Raw genomic sequence first — 19981 nt, forward strand, 5'->3', positions numbered from 1 at the left:
GGCAAGGGTGCCCCTCTACACACACAGACAGCAGCCTGGCCCCACAGAGGACAGACTTGGCCATCCTCCAGTCTTCCAGGGCAGGCGTGAGGATGAAATGACACAGCGGAGGGAAAGTGGGACGCCGGCCACTCTGGGCACACAAACAGTGGCCACTGTCATCACGAGGTGGAAGAGAGGAAATGAACACCCAGGGCCACATCCTGGCCCGATCACAACAGGCGGCCTCCTTTCTGTCCCCTTCTTCCCGTCCCCACCACCTCTGACCCCAGAGCCCTGGTTCCTTTCGGTACGGCTGCAGGGACGGGCACTGGGCTGGGGAGCAGCTGCCACTCTGAGTGTGGGGGACCCATGTGCACCCCGTCATCTCAACCTCCCACCCACATCCCCAACCCCTGCCTGAACTGCTCTCCCCACCATCTTCACCTGCCCCAGAGCCTGCTTTCAAGACAGGGCTGTCAGACAAGTGAATAAACCCCTTCTCGACCTTCAAGACTCACTTTACCTGCCACCTCCTCCAAGAAACACACCTGGCGCCTCCCTTCCTCCCGGCCCCGGGTACCTTCCTCCGCGCCCTACCCCGCTCAGTGCATGCCCAGTGACCACGTCTCCTGGGATGGTGATAGAGAATCTGTGGGCTGGGGGGCCATCCCCCCCTTTATATTGGTTTATCCAAGCACCTAGCATACTGTTTCTGCCTCACAGTGGGCATTTAATGAATGTTTGGTGGATGAATGAGAAGAAAGGTTGGGGGTGGGGTGGGGGGCCCAGTCCCTCTGTGGCTGGGGGTGGGGTGGGGGGCCCAGTCCCTCTGTGGCACCCCTCCATCCTCTCTTCTCCCTGTGCGGTGGTAAAAGACCACACATCCCACCCCTCACCTACTCTGACCATGACAGAAACCTTCAGAAGCTCACCCTGGCACCAGGGGAACGTTGACAGGGCATCTGCTGGGCTTGCATCTGGAAAATTCGGTGTTTGAAGCTGAGCTCATTCATACTCCAGCAAGGAAATGCGTCAAGCTTGCTGCTGGACCAGAGAAGCAGGGCAGCGGTCCGGAAGGTGCGTGCCAGGAGCCCAGAGGCGCCCCAGCCAGGAAGCTGACCTCACGGGACTGACCACATGGGGGCTTCTGGAAGCACACGCGGAACTGCTTGAGTTGGAAATTGGGCTTTACGAGCCCTGGCTGCTTATGACAGGATGTCCCGTGATTGGGACAACTGACACAGGACAGCCTCCTGTGCGGTTGATGTCACCCCCATGCCCTGCTCTGGCTGGATGGTACAAGAACACGGAGTCGGATCAGAGCACCCCGCCTGCCCTGATCCCCATGGACTTCCTTCCTGCAGCGCTCACCATCTGTGCCTCCCAGCGCACGAGTGCACCACCGCATGCCAGCCCACGGCATGTACTCTCATGGGACCACCTTGCTTTATGGCTGGCAGGGGCTTTTCACATCTGTTAGCTGCCTTGGAGATCACAAACACCCATGAGACAGGGGTAGTGCCATCAGGATCCCTGTTTGGCCATACCGGGTAACAAGGCCCAGGGAAAGGAGGTGGGAGGTGCTGCCTGGCGGCTGGACTCATGCCTTCTTCCTTGGACTCAGGGCCCCCACGCAGTGCACAAGCACTCAACTAGTGCACGAGGAAAGATGGGATGAAGATAGGCATCAGGTCAAATGTCATTTCCACCTCCCACCAGAGCTCCTGGACCTCCAAGGCCGCCTCCAAACAAAATGTCCCTCCATGGACATCCCAGGCAATCCAGTGTGAAGAATCCACCTTCCAACAGAAGGGATGTGGGTTCAAACCCTGGTCAGGGACTAACTTAAGATCCCACATACCTCAGAGCAAACTATGCCCGAGCTCCACCCTGGAGAGCCCAGGCACTGCAAAGAAAGATCCCGCCTGCTGCAACTAAAACCTGATGCAATCAAATATATATATATATATATATATTTTAAAAACTCCTTCCAAATGTTCCCCCTGACCCCAGCTCCTCCCAGACTCTTCCATAAGCCATCAAGGAATAGCAGAGGGCTGGCTCCCCTCGCCTCGCACCCAGCACCCACCCTTTCATCCAGTGCTCAGTATCAGACACCTCACCAAGTTTTGAGATAATGAACATCTTCATTCCTCAAAACACTCCTAAGAGAAGGTATGCTTCTCCCCAGGTCACACACAGCAAGCTGAGGCAAGGAGGTGATGTAATTTTCCAGGATCTGAACCCAATTCTTTGGAATCCACAGCCCCAGCTCGTAGTCCTCGAGCTGACTTCAGGAGAAAGCCTAAATGGAATGTGGCTGAGCGAGGTTTGATGCGCAGAGCCCTGTGCGCCAAAAGCTGAGGTCCTCATGGAACAGTGTGCTACCATTCATAAGACCCAAAGCAAAACGGCCTTTCCGGAATGGAAAAGGTATCTTTTTCATCCAATCTGTTTAGCTGGACAGCAAACAGCTAGACGCAAACTGCCCAGAGCTGCTGCTGGAGCTCCCAGCACCAGAAACTCCCAGGACCTCAGGAGGTCTTTGGGCTGGTGGCGTGGTACAGGGTGACCCCTCTTACGATTCACTCTGCCTATATTTACTGAGGACCTATTCTGTAGCAGGCATTGTTGCAACTGCCGAGAACACACTAGTGAACACAACAGACACAATCCCTGCCTTCCGAGAACTTCTGTTTAGAGAGGAGAGGGGGACGACAGAGGATGAGATGGTTGGATGGCATCACTGACTCAATTGACATGAGTTTGAGCAAGCTCCGAGAGATTGTGATGGTCAGGGAAACCTGGGTGCTGCAGTCCTCTGCAGGTGTCGCAAAGAGTCGGACATAGCAACTGAACAACAACATAATGAAGAAGACAAATAGGCAAAATATAGACATACTGAATTCAGAATACTGATTAGATGTCAAGAAGAAAAATAAATGAGAGGAGGGACATAGGACGCGTCCAGGTGGGGGTTAAAACTTTAGATAGGGTGAACCAATCCGCACCAAGAACTTGACTGTGAATAAAGACTTAAAAGAAATGGGAACAAAAGCCATATGGATATATAGGTGAAGAGTATTTCAGGCAGAGGGAAGAGCATGTGCAAAGGCCCTGGGGCTGGACCATGCCTGGTGAGTTCCAGGCATAGCAAGGAAGCCAGTAAGGTCAAAGAGGTGACAGATGGCCAGGCAGGTACAGTGAAAGGAGAAGCTGTTCCAGGGCTCGGAGCTAAGGAGTGACATTAACTCTGGCTGGATGTGGGGGGACAGAGAGGCATCAAGGATAATCTTCTAGTTTTATGCAGAGCAACTGAAAGAATACTGCCATTTCCCAAAGATGGGAAAGTGCATGAGAGGGACAGATTTTGGTGGAGGGTGAGGGACGGGATGAAGGGTATGGATTGTTATTGTCATTTAGTTGCTCAGTCATGTCACTCTTGCAACCTCATGGACTGTAGCCCGCCAGGCTCCTCTGTCCATGGGATTCCCCAGGCACAAATACTGGAATGAGTTGCCATCTCCTCCAGATCTTCCTGACCCAGGGATCAAACCTGTGTCTCCTGCATTGGCAGGTAGATTATTTACCACTGAGCCCCACCAGGAAAGCCCAAAGGGAATGGATAGTGGTGGTGCTTTAGTCGCTAAATCATATCTGACTATTGCGACACCCTCACCTGCCAGGCTCCTCTGTCAATGGGATTTTCCAGGCAAGAATACTGGAGTGGGTTACCATTGCCTTCTCCAGGGGATCTTCTCAACCTGGGGATTGGACCCAGGGATTGAACTGCAGGCAGATTCTTTACCGACTGAGCTACCAGGGAGGGGATGGATAGCTGAAGCTTAATACTAAATACTTGAAAGGCCTAAGTTTAAGACACTGACAGAGCAACTACGTATGTGTCAGTCATTTAGGGGAAATGTCTGTACTGGGCTAGAGATATAAATTGGGAGTTGGAGTCAGAGTAGAAACAGTACTTAAAGCTATGTCACTGAATGAGATCAGCAAAAAAAATGAGAATGGACAAAAACAGGGAAGAGAACATTTAAGGCATAGAACAATTAAAATGCTCTCCCAGAAGTCACACTCTCCAAAGTGAAGCTCCTCTCAACATCACTATTAGAGAAATGCAAATCAAAACGACAATGAGGTACCACCTCACACCATTCAGAAGGGCTAAAAAACCTACAAACAATAAATGTATGTAGAAAAGGGAGCCCTCCCACATTGTTGACTGCAGTGTAAACTGGTGCAGCCACTATGGAGAACAGTATGGTGTTTCCTTAAAAATCTAAAAACAGAACTACCATATGATCAGCAATCCCACTCCTAGACACATACCTGGAGAAAACTATAATTCAAAAAGATACATGCATCCCAGTGTTCACTGCAGCACTATTTACAATAGCCAGGTCATGGAAGCAACCTAAATGTCCATCAACAGAGGAATGGAAAAAGATGATACGGTACATATATATACAATGGAATACTATTACTCCACCATAAAAAAGAACAAAGTAAAGCCATTTGCAGCAACACAGATGGACCTAGAGACTGTATACTAAGCGAAGTGAGTTAGACAGAGAAAGACAAATAGCATGATATCATTTATATGTGGGATTTTTAAAAAAGAGCAGTACAAATAAACTTATTTACAAGACAGAGGTAGAATCACAGATGTAGAAAACAAACTTACAGTTACCACGGTTAAGGGGAGGGGAGGGATAAACGGGGAGATTGAGACTGACATACACACACTACTGTATATAAAACAGACAACTAATAAGGACTACCGCATAGCAGAGGGAACTCTGCTAAAAGACTCTTAAAAAGACTGGAGAGAGATATATACATATTTATAACTGATTCACTCTGCTTTACACTTGAAACTAACACAACATTTTAATCAACTACTCATGCATACATGCTAAGTCACTTCAGTCGTGTCGGACTCTTTGTGACCCTATGGGCTGTAGCCCACCAGGCTCCTTTGGCCATGGGATTCTCCAGCAATACTGGAGTGGGTTGCCATGCCCTCCTCCAGGGGATCTTCTCGAGCAGGCATCAAACCCACGTTTCTTATGTCTCCTGCATTGGCAGGCCACTAGTGCCATCTGGGAAGCCCAAAATCAACTATACTCCAATAAAAATTAAAAAAAAAAAGAGTGAAGCTCATAACGCAAGGTCTCCCCTTCACCACAGCTCCCCCTTTCTCCCTACACACACCCAGTAGATATGTGCAAACACACACACAGCATTTAAATTCCCCTTTCCTCTACCTCTTGGTGACGTCATTCTGCTGAGAAGGAAATTCCCTTTGGAGGTTACTGTCATTTAACAAGAAAGTAGCCCACAGAAGGGAGAAAAAGTGCTCTGGGCACTGAGACAACAGTAGGGGCCCTTACAGAGCAGAGCAATCACCCCCAGACTCTGGTATTATATAAAGTACTATATTCAGATTTCAGCTCCAACCACATCCATCAGTGTGAATCAGGAAGTTCAATTGCCCAGTCTTCCTTATTATGTTAAATGGGAATAACATTGGCTAGAACGTAGCCTAGAACATAGTAAACAGTCCACTAATATTTGTCAAATAAGTGAGGAATGAATGAATAAACGGTGAAAGAGCCTGACTCACGGCAGATGATCAATAAATCTGCCAAATGCTAAATGAAAGACCTGTCTTTCCCTCCTTGATTTTTCCTTCTATCCCTTCCCCTTTTCTGCTGATGACACAACAGCAAACCCATGTATTTGATCATGGCCATACTGTTTACAAAGCTTTGCTTTCTACATTTTCTCAAATTTTGAACCTCGTGGCAGGTTTAGGAGGGCAAGAAATACAATCCCCCTGTCACAGATGAGGCAACTGAGACTCAGACAGGAAACAGTCTACAAACTCCAGGAAATTTTTAAGGCAGGGACAATAACAAAAACACGGCATTCAGCCCCAGGGTGGAGCATCGGTGTTGCCAAACCAAACCTGCCTGACATCCTGTTGGGTGGGTAAGAGGGCAGGTGAGGGAAAGACTCAGAAGTTTAGTGGAAGGGAAGGTATTTGTTTTGGGGGTCATGTGAGCAGTCCATTAAAAAAAAAAAAATGGGCACAGATCCCTGTTCCACACCCACTGGCCTGCCTGTTGCAGTCACATGGTCACAAAGGTCACACACTTTCTGTCAGCAGCTTCCAAGTCACCGGTGGCACAGGAGGTGGGCACAGGAGGTGGGCACAGGTTTGGGGGACAGGGAGAACTCTGGTGTAATAGGCTAGGGGAAAGGAGGGAGCATGAGGGGAAAGTAGGCAGAGACGAAGTCTGGAGGCACATGGGAGTCAATACGCAGGGAAAAGCAGGAGGTCAGAAAAGGGGATGCATGATGGAGAACAGGGAGAGACAGATACAGAAGAGAGGTGAAGTGGGGAATAGGGTAGGAACTCATTGAGGCGGGCAAATCAGAGCACTTAGAAAGGCACAGGAAGGAAACTGGGGACAATGAATGGGAACCAAACTGAAAACTGGGAGCACTAAGAGACACTGAGAATCGAGGGATGAAGGGAAGGGGTTGACTCAGGCAGGAAGTGAGGGATAGAGGAGAGACTCACAGGGAAGACGCACTGAGAGGGGGTACCCAGGGTCGGACCTGGGTCCCTGAGAGAACACACAGGTTAAGAGATGAGACGAAAGCGGTCACAGGATGGGAGTTGCAGACGGTCGGGGATCAAAGGGTGGAAGCTGGAGGCAGTAAGGGGACAATCATGGTTAATGGAGGACAGGCCTCAGAATCGGTGAACAAGTGGGGGGCTCGAAGGACTGTCCCGATAGAGCCCAAGGAGTCTGGGGCGTAGAGGAGGTTTGGGAAAGGGCGTAGAGGAGGTTTGGGAAAGGGCCCCCCCTCCCTGGCCCCGCCTTCCCAGCGCCGTCACTCACCTCGGCTGACTCAGCACTTCGGCTTCCTTCCACTTCCGCAAACAGACGGGCCCAGGCCACGTGACAACCCGGCCACTGCTCTCCGCCAATCACTGAAGCCTGTGCTTCGCGAGAGCAAGGCGGGGGCGGGCCTCCGCCATGTTTTATAACTGCCCAATGGAAGGGGCTCCCATCGCCGAGGGAGGCCGGGCTTTGGGCTGGAGCCAATCCTCGGCGGCGGGGCGTGGCCACGTCTGTGAGAGGAGGAAGGTCCGTGTGACGGCTCCGGGGCAGACATGTTAATATCGGGCGAGAGGCTCAGTGTTCTCCGCCCTACGCCTCCTGAAACGGTCAGAGGCCTGAAGGTTGAACGTGACTTAAACTACGGCTCCTAAAGATAAAAATAAAACCAGCAAGGATGTGCAGGGTATAACAATCAGGATACTGCTTTGATTTTGCCATGTTCCTCCAAGCTAAGTTTGCCAAATTTAGCAAATGGATTAAATTTGGGTTTCAGCCGAACAAAAAATGATTTTTTTTTAGTATAAGCAAAAAAAATACTAGGTGTAGTTATGCTTAAAAAAATTGTTCCTTGGTTGTTCCTCGCAGCGCTACCCCAAGACAATCTCAGGAAATATCTCAGCGCTTTTAGTAGAAACTTGGGCAAATGAAAGCTATGATAAACCCAGACAGCATATTAGAAAGCAGAGACATTACTTTACCAGCAAAGGTTTGTCTAGTCAAAGCTATGGTTTTGCCAGTAGTCATGTATGAATGTGAGAGTTGGACCATAAAGAAAGCTGAGCACCGAAGAACTGATGCTTTTGAACTGTGGTGTTGGAGAAGACTCTTGAGAGTCCCTTGGACTGCAAGGAGATCCTAAATGAAATCAGTCCTGAATATTCATTGGAAGGACTGATGCTGAAGCTGAAGCTCCAATACTTTGGCCACCTGATGTGAAGAACTGACTCAGTGAAAAAGACCCTGATGCTAGGAAAGATTGAAGCCTCGAGAAGACAGGGGCAACAGAGGATGAGATGGTTGGACGGCATCAGCAACTCAAATGGACATGAATTTGAGCAAGCTCCCCGAGTTAGTGATTGGACAGGGAAGCCTGGTGTTGGAACCATGGGAATGCAAAGAGTTGGACATGACTGAGCGACTGAACTGAACTGGGCAGATGACTTGGTCTCTGCGAACTCCTCATCTGAGAAGTGAGCACAGGGTTATTATGATGACTAGAAATAAGTAAGACCCGGTGCCTGCACACTACTAGGATTTCAATAAATGACAGTTGTTATGATTAGTAATGCTGAGAATGCTTTAAAAAGAAGGGAGGAGGCTGGAGTTTAGTCACAGTTCTGCTTCTGACTGAATAGATCATGTCTCCTCTCCAGCCTGCCAGGCTTAGTTGGACAAGTTTTCTTCCCTTAACGATTCCCCAAATCTAGATCTAGATAAATCCTCCAAACTGCTCTCTGTTGGCATGGGAAAAGTGATTGCTGTTTGGTATTACCTGTGAATAGAAAAATATTTCTGCCCGTCTGTCCCAAGATATTAGTTCCTGGACTGGGGGCTGCGAATGCAACAGGGACAACATTTAGTTAAGAATCCAGACAAGTTAATAAGACTAAGGACAGTAACTACTATTTGTACAGAGCTTTACCAGTTACAAAGTAATGTGACTTCATATCCATCATCTGGAGAATGTAATTACTCTTGTTCCTACTTTCACAGGTGAAGAAACTGTTCTCTTAAACTAAGATTAAAATTTTGTTCAGAAGTGTCAGCTTTGAGTTGAGAGAATGGGAAGAAAACTCATGTTGCACTCCACACCCCAAACAATTGACGTTAAAATGATGGTTATCAGGGAGCTTGCAAAAGTTTGGGTGTTCCACCTACTGCTGAGCAGTCTGACCTGAGAAACCTCATAGGTTCAACAGGATGGGTCCCATTCTTCAGCAAATACACTCCTGTACTCAAGGTGAGTCTAACAAGGCAGGTTTGGCAACACAGACACACAGCTGAATCTGAAATGCAGAAAAGGCAAAGGGAGAGAGATAGTCATCTAGGTCAATCTTCAGAAACACTCTAAGATCCACTAAAGAAATTAATAAAATAGAGTTGAAAGAAAGTAACAAATAGAAGAAAGTGATACAATATGTTCAACGCATGATGAAATTGAGTGCCCCTCCCATAAGGTATTTCTGGTGAAAACTGTTAAATGAGTGGATTTAGCAAGAGATGAAGAATAAGGAATTAGTAGGTAGCACTGAATGAACAAGCAGTGGAAAGGGAGGGGCTAGTAATACGGAACCCTTTGGGTTTCTGCTGGATTTTGCTTTGGAGCAGTTCAAGTCAAAGAGCTTCTCTGAGGGGCTGACTAGGCCCTGCAACTAAAATCACCCCAGAGCCCAAAGGGTCAACCGAGTACCCTCCCTCAGGGTGAAATTAACTAGCATGCTCGCAGTGCAGTTTTACACTTTTAACTTGTTTGATCCTCACAACAATCCTGAGAAATAATCCTATTATCTCTAATAGACGGAGAAACCAAGATTCTGTGCGAGAGATGATTGACAGTCGCATGTGCATAAGAAGCAGATCTAGAATCAAGACCTGTCTTGACTTTTCTTTCCCTAAACTGTAGGAGGACCCACTGTGTGTCAGGCAGTGTTCTTGGTGCGAGGAAATCATAGCGAAAACAGTAGACTGGAATCCCTGCCCTCACTGTGTGGACAGTTGCAGGGGAAAGATAGACAATAATCAAGCTACAGAAGTCAGGCATAAGAGTGGGTTTTGCCAAAATCTTTGGGTGAAGTGTCATGATATTAGCATCTTTCCAAAAACCTAGTGCATTGAATCTGGGGTTTGTACTTGAGTGCCTTTGTACTTTTCCTTCCATTTTCTGTGTGTTAGAACATTTTTATAATTAATGAGTTGGGAAAAAATACAGTGTGTTAGAGGGTGACAAATGCTATGGGGTAAAAGCAAGGAGGGGAGACAGAGAGGATTAGAGTTTTAGAAGAGTGGCTAGGGAAGGCCTGATTGAGAAAGGAAACATTTAAATAAAAGCCCGAGGGAGGGATTTCCGTGGTGGTCCGGTGATTAAGACTCAACGTTCCCTATGCAAGGGACCTGGGTTCGATCCCTGGTCAGGGAACTAGATCCTGCATGCCTCAACTAAGACCTGAGTGCGGCCAAATAGTTCAGTTCAGTCGCTCAGTCGTGTCTGACTCTTTGTAACCCCATGGACTGCAGCATGCCAGGCTTCCCTGTCCATCACAAACTCCCGGAGCTTGCTTAAACTCATGTCCAAGTAAATAATGCCAAATAAATGAATGTGTAAAAAAAAAACCCTGAATGAGATGAGGGAGCAAGCCCTGTAATAACCCAGGACAGAATGTTCTAGATGGAGGGAACAGCAAGAGCAAAGGCCTTGAGGCAGAAGTTTCCCACATTCCACAAGGTGCTGCTGCTGCTGCTGCTGAGTCACTTCAGTCGTGTCCAACTTTGTACGATGGTGCGGCCCTCCCCCCACCAAAAAACACAGAACACCAACTTGGAGGGAAATGTGCCATCACAGAGAGAGGTGTGGGCAGCCATCCCTTTTGTGAGGACAGGAGCCTGAGTCCACCTGGGGGTCATTCTGGAAGCTCGATGAAGAAAGTGGGGAGACCTGTGGGCTGGATATTGAAAGACAAGCTGAAACTGGGGAGGGAGTTTCCTGTTGAGGGGTCTGCAAGAGCTGAAGTGTGGGGGTACAGGAGAGCTCAGAGAGGGTGGTGAGAGCTGAGCGGGTAAGGGAGGCAAGAGACCAGACCTAGAAGATCTGTGGAAAGAGTCTGAACTTTGTTCTGAAGGCAGTGGGGAGCCATGGAAGCTTCTGAGCACAGGAGTGTCCTAATCAAACTTAGGTTTTAATATTCCATGTGGAGGCGGGTTTAGAAGGTGCTAGAGGCAAGGAGACCAGGCAGGAGGCTGTTGCCAACGTCCAGGAAGAGAGTTGCTATGACTTGAACTGAGGCCACAGATGAGGGAAGAGAGTGAAGACAGAGGCGGGCACTAAGGAGATGAGAGAACATCACAGGGACCTGGTGATGGGTTAGCTGTGGGAGGGAAGGAAGGGGAGGAGACAGGCATGGTGGCCTGGTTCCTCTCTAGGGTGACTGAGCGGAAGGTGGTATCACTAGACAGTTTGAGAAATACAGGGGGTGCACTTGGAATGGAAGGGGGACAGTGATTGGCCTTGTGACTGTGGGCGCTGGCTGTTCGGGGAGAGAGGAGGGCAGGGGGGAATCCACACCTACTGTGCAGATGTTTAAGCAGATCTGGCCCCTGAGAAACAAGAGGCTAGCCGCTGAGAGATTTGGGAGTCATCAGTGTCAGATGCCACCTGAACTTCTGAAAAGGAATAAGATTCCCCTGGGAGAAGAGACACAGGCATCACTGATCACTGAGAGGTTGAGAGGAACCAGGGATGCAGACTGAAAAAGGAGGAGGGAAACCCACACCTTGGAATGCAGGGGGCAGAGTGCATCCAAAGGAGGAGAGGAGAGAGCAGCAAGGTCCAGAGCTGCCGAAAGATGAGAGAGATTAGGATGGAAAATGGACCCTGGGATTTAGCAACAAAAGAGGTTGTGGGGACCTCAACAAGGGTCCCTTCAGAGGACTGTGGGGGCAGGAGTCAGGCTGGGAGGGGCAAGGAAGGGAGGGCTCAGAGGGAATGAATGAAGATAACTCAAGGATTTGGTCATAAGGGTTTGACTTCCTTGGTGGCTCAGATGGTAAAGTGTCTGCCTACAATGTGGGAGACCTGGGTTCGATCCCTGGGTTGGGAAGATCCCCTGGAGAAGGAAATGGCAACTCACTCCAGTATTCTTGTCTGGAAAATCCCATGGACAGAGGATCCTGGCAGGCCCCAGTCCATGGGGTCGAAAAGAGTCGGACACAACTGAGCGACTTCACTTTTGGCCATAAGAGGGAAGAAAAGGCAATGGTAGAGCTGGGGTGGCAGACAAGTGACGGTGGGGTGGATGTCAGGGCTGAGAGAGAAGACAGGAGCGAGAGGGTGGGCATGAGCCTCCAGAAAGGAAAAAGGTGGCTTTGGGGCTGGAGGAGGGACAGCTTGTACTGGGACAGGGAGGGAGGGAGGAGACAGACAGTGCAGGGAGCTGAGTCTGGCCTCGGGGGGGGGCCCTGCCCCCCTCAGTGGGGGCAAGGATGAGGGGGGATTGGAGAAGGGAGAGGGGTGATTAGGGCCCCCAGGCACCTGGTTGTGTCTGGAGAATGAGCTTAAAGCAGACTTTTGTTGTTGTGGGTGTTCACGGTGGTTGATTCTCTCCAAAGCCCAGAGCAGCTGGGGTGCAGGGTTAGGGTCAGGGTTAGGGTTAGGGTTAGAGGGCAGAAGACAAACTGGAGGTGCCCAGGATTATGGGTTTACAAGCTCTGGGCATGGAGGGGACTCAGACTGCTAGTGGCAAATTTGCAAGTATATTGAAGCTGTTAGGGGAAAAAGGTTTTAGAGGGAAAATATGATGGAGGGAGGGAGAGGGCCCAAAAGTTTACAAAGTACATGAATAGACAGTTCACAGAGAAGAAACCCAACTGATGACTAAAAGAATGTAGCCAAGCTTATTCATATTCAGAGAAATGTAAATTTAAATAAGACAATGTCATTTGCCTAGAAAATTCAGTTCAGTTCAGTCGCTCAGTCGTGTCCAACTCTTTGAGACCCCCATGGACTGCAGCACGCCAGGTTTCCCTGTCCATCACCAATTCAGGGAGCTTGTTCAAACTTACATCCATCAAGTCACTGATGCCATCCAACCATCTCATCCTCTGTCATCCCCTTCTCCTCCTGCCTTCAATCTTTCCCAGCATTAGAGTCTTTTCCAGTGAGTCAGTTCTTTTCATCAGGTGGCCAAAGTATTGGAGCTTCAGCTTCAGCATCAGTCCTTCCAATGAATATTCAGGACTGATTTCATTTAGGATCTCCTTGCAGTCCAAGGGACTCTCAAAGAGTCTTCTCCAACACCACAGTTCAAAAGCATCAGTTCTTCGGTGCTCAGCTTTCTTTATGGTCCAACTCTCACATTCATACATGACTACTGGAAAAACCATAGCTTTGACTAGACAGATTTTGTTGGCAAAGTAACGTCTCTGCTTTTTAATACGCTGTCTAGGTTGGTCATAGCTTTTCTCCCAAGGAGCGAACGTCTTTTAATTTCATGGCTGCAGTCACCATCTGCAGTGATTTTGGAGCCCAAGAAAATAGTCTGTGAAACAGATAGCTGTTTCCCCATCTATCTGCCATGAAGTGATGGGACCGGATGCCATGATCTTCAGCTTTTGAATGTTGAGTTTTAAGCCAACTTTTTTATTCTCCTCTTTCACTTTCATCAACAGACTCTTTATTTCCTCTTCGCTTTCTGCCTTAAGAGTGGTGTTATCTGCATATCTGAGATTATTGATATTTCTCCCTGCAATCTTGATTCCAGCCTGTCCTTTATCCAGCCCAGCATTTTGAATGATGTACTCTGCATATAAGTTAAATAAGCAGGGTGACAATATACAGCCTTGACATACTCCTTTCCCAATTTGGAACCAGTCCGTTGTTCCATGTCCAGTTCTAACTGTTGCTTCTTGACCTGCATACAGATTTCTCAGGAGGCAGATCAGGAGGCAAAAACTTGAAGAATTTTCCAGTTTGTTGTGATCCACACAGTCAGAGGCTTTAGTGTAGTCAGTAAAGCAGAAGTAGATGTTTTTCTGGAACTCTTTTGCTTTTTCGATGATCCAAGGATGTCGGTAATTTGATCTCTGGTTCCTCTGCCTTTTCTAAATCTAGCTTGAATATATGGAAGTTCTTGGTTCACAAACTGTTGCAGCTTTGCTTGAAGAATTCTGAGCATTACTTTGGTAGTGTGTGAGATGAGTGCCATTGTGTGGTAGTTTGAAGATTCTTTGGCATTGCCTTTCTTTGGGATTGGAATGAAAACTGACCTTTTCCAGTCCTGTGGCCACTGCTGAGTTTTCCAAATTTGCTGGCATATTGAGTGCAGCACTGTAACAGCATCATCTTCTGGGATTTGAAATAGCTCAACATGAATTCCATCACCTCCACTAGCTTTGTCCGTAGTGATGCTTCCTGAGGCCCTCTTGATTTCATACTCCAGGGTATCTAGCAGAACTTAAAAAATGAGAATACCCTGTGCTGGTAAAGTGGCACTGAAATGCTCATATTCACAGAGGTGGGGAGAGCCTTTATTCACTGGCATGTTCTGAGCAAGTGGCATTGCCTCTCTAAGCCTCAGTTTCCTCGTCTACACAGTGGGGACAAGAAAGACACCTCATAGCGTTTTGTGAGATAAAAGATCCACAGAGGAAATGTCTCATAAACAGGACAACAATAGCTATTATGATTATCTGGATTTGTTCAAATTCATTTTTCCCTTTGTTGGCTTTCCCGGTATCTCAGAGGGTAAAGAATCCGCCTGCAGTGTGGGAGACCTAGGTTCAATCCCTGGGTTGGGAAGATCCCCTGGAGGAGAGCATGGCAACCCACTTCAGTATTCTTGCCTGGAGAATCTCCATGGACAGAGCAGCCTAGTGGGGGTCCATGGGTTTGCAAAGAGCCGGACATGACTGAGCGACTAAGCACACACAGACAATCTGTTGCCCAGACCCAGGACCCCTGCAGACAGCAGCCCAGTGTAGGGACACCATCTGTCAGGCCTCCCCCAACCCGGCCTAGCTTTCTTATGATTTAAAAGTAGGAGGGGAAAAGGGGGAGGATTTCTCCCACACGAGGAGTGGCCCACGTGAAACAGCTCATTTCTCTCCAGCAAAGCCCAGGGTTTTTCCTGACAGGGGCAGCGGCAGAGAGTGTGGCCCCTGAGTCAGATCAACCTGAGTTCAAGTTCTCCTCTTGCCAGGGACTAGCTGTGTGATAGTGGGCAAGTTTCCTCACCTCTCTGGGTTTCAATTTCCTCACCTGCAACATAGTGATGATAATACCTAACTTCTAAGATGGGGAGAGGGGGTTAAGGGGATCAGGCACACCACACCCAGCAATGGGGGGACAGACTCCCAAGGCATTTGGTGAACCCATAAACCTGATGGGGTTGATCATTTCTGTGCCACATTCCACCTCATTGGAGAAGGATACTGTAAGAAGGAGACATTGAAGTTATGAAGACACTAAGATGTGATAAAAGTACAGATAATTTTTTTGATGATTGGTTTGTTTAGCAGTAGAAGAAGAGATATGCTATGGGAAAATATATATCATGTAAATAGGTCTTAGGCATTTAGTGCAGTGTCTGGCTCAAAGGAGGCATCTCATAAACATAATAGACATAAGTAGAGTCAGAAGTAATAAGCAGTGGGACTTCCCCGGTGGTCCAGTGGCTTAGACTGCACACTCTCAATGCAGGGGGCCCGGAGTTCAATCCCTGGTCAGGAAACTAGTTCCCAGTTCAGAACTAGATCCCAAATGCCACAACTAAGACCCGGCACAGCCAAATAAATAAATATTTTAAAAAGAAGAAGAAAAAGAAGGGATAAGCAGTAGTAAGAAACTGGTACAAGGCATCTGAGGGGCTTCCCAGGTGGCTCAGTGGTAAAGAATCTGCCTGCCAATGCAGAAGATGCAGGAGACTTAGGTTTGATCCCTAGGTCAGGAAGACCCTCTGGAGGAAGAAATGGCAATCCACTCCAATATTCTTGCCAGGATAATTCCATGGACAGAGGAGCCTGGTGGGCTACAGTCACAAAGAGTTGGATGTGACTGAGCATACATACTCGTACACATGGTATATGTGATGGGTGGAGGAGCTGGGACAAGATAAGGTGCCTGAAGGAGCTGAAAGGGATGCCTCTGATGATCACTCCCACCAGGTAGAGGGATCTGTGGGAAATGTGGGACCTGGCCCAACTGATGGAGCCACCCTGCAAATCAAGGAAGGGAAGGCCCGAGGGTCCAGGGTCAGGAGCTCATGGGGGCCTGGAAATCAAATCTCAGGGCGAGAAGGGTCTCCAGAAAACACCCAAAGAGGGAAAACTTAAAGCCAGCCTGGGTCTCCTCCATGGCAGCCTGGCTTCTGATGGTTTATAAGGCAGAGTACACTGCAGAGTTAAGTTTCATTTGAAGAAATTTCACTGTGGTTTGAGGTTGTTGAAAAACCACTGACCTGATTCTACACTCTCACTTTGCAGGTGGGAACGACTGAGGCTGGGAGGAAGGAATACCCCACTCTGGGGGCAGCCAGGGGTGGGTTCCGAGCTGCAGCCCCTGGCTTGGGTCAAATTTGGTTACTGAGCAACCGCTATTAGGCACAGCACCCACCGTGGGCCAGGGCCCCGCCGGGACCTGCTGCAGTGCCGTTTGGTGTTTTGGGGCCAGGCAGGTGAGCCGAGACCAGCTGGGCTGGTTGGAGGTCTGCTGGACTTTGCTGGCAAAGGGCCGCTCCCTCTCTAGGCACAAGCCACAAGGCTCCTTCCTGTTGACAGGAGGAGGGGTCTCCGGGCAGGGTGAGGTCCCCACTGGCTTTGCGTCACTCACCTGGGGGAGAAGCAGTTTTTCAGAGGGAGTGTCCTAGGGGACTCCAGAGGATTCATCTCTCTCTAACCCAGTATTTATTTACTGATCTCTTACTGAGTACTAGGCACTGCGCTCAGTGTTTCTCAGTGTGAACCCGATAAATAGTTTTATAAGCCACAGAGCAGGCACTATTATCAACAGCGAATCCAATTTATAAAGGAGGCAGAGAGTGGTTAAGTCACTCAGTTGGTGGGGGGTGGGGTGTGAGGCTGGGATTTGAGTTTCATAAGCTGACTTGAGAGCCTCTACTTAGAACAAGCAAAGAAACAAAATCCTACTTTTTTAATTAAAACAAACATTGCAGGAACAATATCTAATTTCTATAGGCTCTTCACCCAGATTCCTCAGTTGTTAATATTTTATCACATTTTATCTATAATCCACCCTCCCACTCCATTTGAGAGTAAATTGCAGACAGATGCCCCTTACCTCTGAACACACGCCAGTGTTTTGCTTTTTAATATTTTGTTTATGTCTTTGTTTGGCTACGCTGGGTTTAAGTTGAAGCATATAGGATTTTTCTAAGTTGTGGCATGTGAACTCGTAGTTGCAGCATGTATGCAGGCTCTAGTTCCCTGACCAGGGATCAAACATGGGCCCCAGCATTGAGAGTGTGGAGTCTTAGCCACTGGACCACCAGGGAAGTCCCTATCTTTCTTTTTACTTGAAGGTGGAGCTTTCTCTTCTCTTTATTTATTTATTCATATTATATGGACTCATGGATTCTTCTCTTATTCAGCAGGTCATAACCCGTGTTTACTGTTATTTCTTCTGATGCTCAAATTGTCCCAAATTTAGCCGTTAGGAACCGCTTCAAGCCAGAGAGCTCCCACTTTTAAATATGACATTGCACCATGTCCCTTGACCTTGACCAGAGAGGGAGCCACATTTGCAGGGAGCAGTCCCTGCTGGGTGGCTCCTGAAGCTCTGACCCCCTAATGCAGGCAGGCAGGAGATGGGAGAAGTAGGCTTCATGCTGTCTAGGAGTGTTGTGCAGATCCACTGGGGGTTCATTCATTAGTCAAACACCTACTATGGCCTCAGCTTTTGAAAACTCATTGAAAATGGAGGGTAGAAAAAAAGGAAAATCACAATTGTGCTGTTTCTAAAACTGAGAACGTTGGTACTCCAAGAGGTAATGTGAGTGGCTCTCTTAGCTATGTAGATATAAGGCAAGGGACAATTTTTGAGGGGAATACTTTGCCAGACATAGCTGCTGCAACATTTGGTCACTTGGGAAGCTAGTGGGCCAACTTGCATATGAAATCCAGGCCTTTGGGAGGTAAGGGATAGCTGTCACAATCCCAGGTGGACCAACGCTCATAGTGAGAAAGCAAAGCAAGAGCTCTGAGATCAAGGGAAGGGGGAGCCTTGCTGGTGACCACAGAAAGACCTCCTAGTTGGGAAGGTCCTTGGTCCTTCTCAGTAAAATAATGTAGGTGCTGTGATGTTCGTTTCATAGAACCGATGGCTCCTGGAGCGACAGCAGGCACTTCAGGCAATGGAAACACCATGAGCAAAGGAAAAGAAGGAACTGGGACACTCCCCTATTTTGCCCCCAAAGCCACCTCTTTTGGGGTGGTTGAATACATCCCTGAATGTATTCATCCCTGAATATAGGCCCTGAACACATCCCCTACATTAATACTGGGCCTCACCCAGTTGGGCAGAATCCCAAATGTCTAGACCAGGAATTAGGTCTGGATTCAAACTCCAGTTCTTATACTTCCTGGCTGGGTGACTTTGGAAAGTCACTTGACCTCTCTGAGCCTTCACTCATTTATTTCCTCAACAAGTATTTCCTCAAACAAGTATTTACACATAAGGGCTTGCTTATGTGCCGAGCACTGCTCTAGGCAAAAGATCTGCAGTAGTCAGGAAGATAGACAAGTTTCTACCTTCATGAAACTTGCATTTTGGTTATAATAAGCAAATATGTAAGCAAGATAATAACCTATGGAGATATTTGTTGTTCAGTCGCTAGGTCATGTCCAACTCTCGGTGAGCCCATGAACTGCATCACGCCAGGCTTCCCTGTCCTGCACTATCACCCAGAGTTTGCTCAGACTCATGTCCATTGAGTCGATGGTGCCATTCAACCATCTCATCCTCTGTCATCCCCTTCCCCTCCTGCCCTCAAACTTCCTCAGCATCAGGGTCTTTTCTAATGAGTCGACTCTTTGCATCAAGTGGCCAAAGTACTGGAGCTTCAGCATCTGTCCTGCCAATGAATACAGGGTTGATTTCCTTTAGGACTGACTGGTTTGATCTCCTTGCCCTCCAAGGGGCTCTCAAGAGTCTTTTCCAACACCACAGTTCAAAAGCATCGATTTTTTGGTGCTCAGACTTCTTTATGGTCCAACTCTCACATCCATACATGACTACTGGAAAAACCATAGCTTTGACTAGATGGACCCTTATCAGCATATATTAAGCTAATATTAATATGGAGATATTAAGCTAATATAAAAACCAAATTTCAGAGATGGTGGCTCCTTTAGCCAGAGCCATCAGGAAAGACCTCTCTAAGGCCATGACATTTGAGCTGACCTGAAAGATGAGAAAGAGCCAGGCAGTGAACAGAAGAGGAAACAGCAAGTGCAAAGGACTTGTGGCAGGAATGAGCTTGGTGGGTTAAATGAACAATAAAAAGGACAGTGTGACTGAAGAGTAGCGGGGTGAGACGAGAGTGACAGAGGTGAGGCTGGGCGGAGACCAGATGGCTTAGGACCCTGTAGACCAAAGGGAGGAGTATAGTTTATTCTAAATGCGTAGGAAAATCTTTGAGAGTGTTAAGCCAAAGGGTGGGAGAGTGTTAAACAAGCTGATCTTTGTTACAAGGAGAATATTGTCTGGTGTGTGAAGACAGCCTTTAGGGATAAAATGAGGAAGTTATCAGGAGGCTGTGGCCGTGGTCCAGCTGAGTTGATGGTCCCTGGACCAGGTGGCAGAACTGGGGGTGGCCAGAAGTGGTCAGCTGCAGGATGGTGTTGGAGGTAGAGCCAGTGACTCATGAAGTGAGGAGAAAGGAGAGGTACGGAGAAAGGCTCCGAGGTCTGGGTTTGAACAGCTGAGATGGAGAGACTGGGTGTGTATGTTGCTGAGCTAGGGTTGACGCTCAGGAGTAGGATCTTGGCCGTGCAGGGCATGGAGGCCCCATCTGGTACCCACGTGGAGCCGTTGAGTGGGCAGTTGGATACAGTCTGGAACTCAAAGAGAAGCCGTTCCCTCTGGAAATACAAAATCTGGAGCTCCTGAGCCTACAGATGGCATTTAAAACCACGAGACTGGATGAGATCATCGAGGTAGAGGGTGTAGGTCGAAAGGAGAAGAGACCCACGACTGTGGACTGTAAAATGAGACAAATGACACCTTCACCCGCGTGGCTCCGGTGAGATGTCGCGTGAACGCCCGCAGTCAGCGCTCTAACCGGGATTGAGAATCCCGGGGGGCGGGGCCGGGGCCGGGGCGGGGCCTATCTGGGGCGGAG

At 48.3% G+C, this 19981-nt stretch overlaps 1 protein-coding gene across 6 annotated transcripts in view; it reads right to left on the reverse strand.

Moving 5' to 3' along the window:
• Positions 1-6998, reverse strand: part of PLA2G6 (phospholipase A2 group VI) — a 58835-nt gene extending 51837 nt beyond the window's left edge. For 2 of the 6 annotated variants that reach the window (XM_070790386.1, XM_070790385.1), the window contains exon 1: positions 915-932. Coding sequence is in view for 2 of the 6 variants with exons in the window: in XM_070790387.1 (XP_070646488.1) it covers positions 915-995 (81 nt within the window). In the remaining 4 variants the exon portion in view is untranslated. Of the gene's footprint in view, positions 1-914; positions 1222-6911 lie in introns of those variants that run through there. The other 4 variants (XM_019961792.2, XM_019961791.2, XM_070790387.1 and 1 more) reach the window with 4 other exon arrangements.
• Positions 6999-19981: the final 12983 nt, after the last annotated feature.

The sequence above is a fragment of the Bos indicus genome, chromosome 5 (genome assembly GCF_029378745.1).
Source record: "Bos indicus isolate NIAB-ARS_2022 breed Sahiwal x Tharparkar chromosome 5, NIAB-ARS_B.indTharparkar_mat_pri_1.0, whole genome shotgun sequence".
Lineage (NCBI taxonomy): Eukaryota > Metazoa > Chordata > Mammalia > Artiodactyla > Bovidae > Bos > Bos indicus.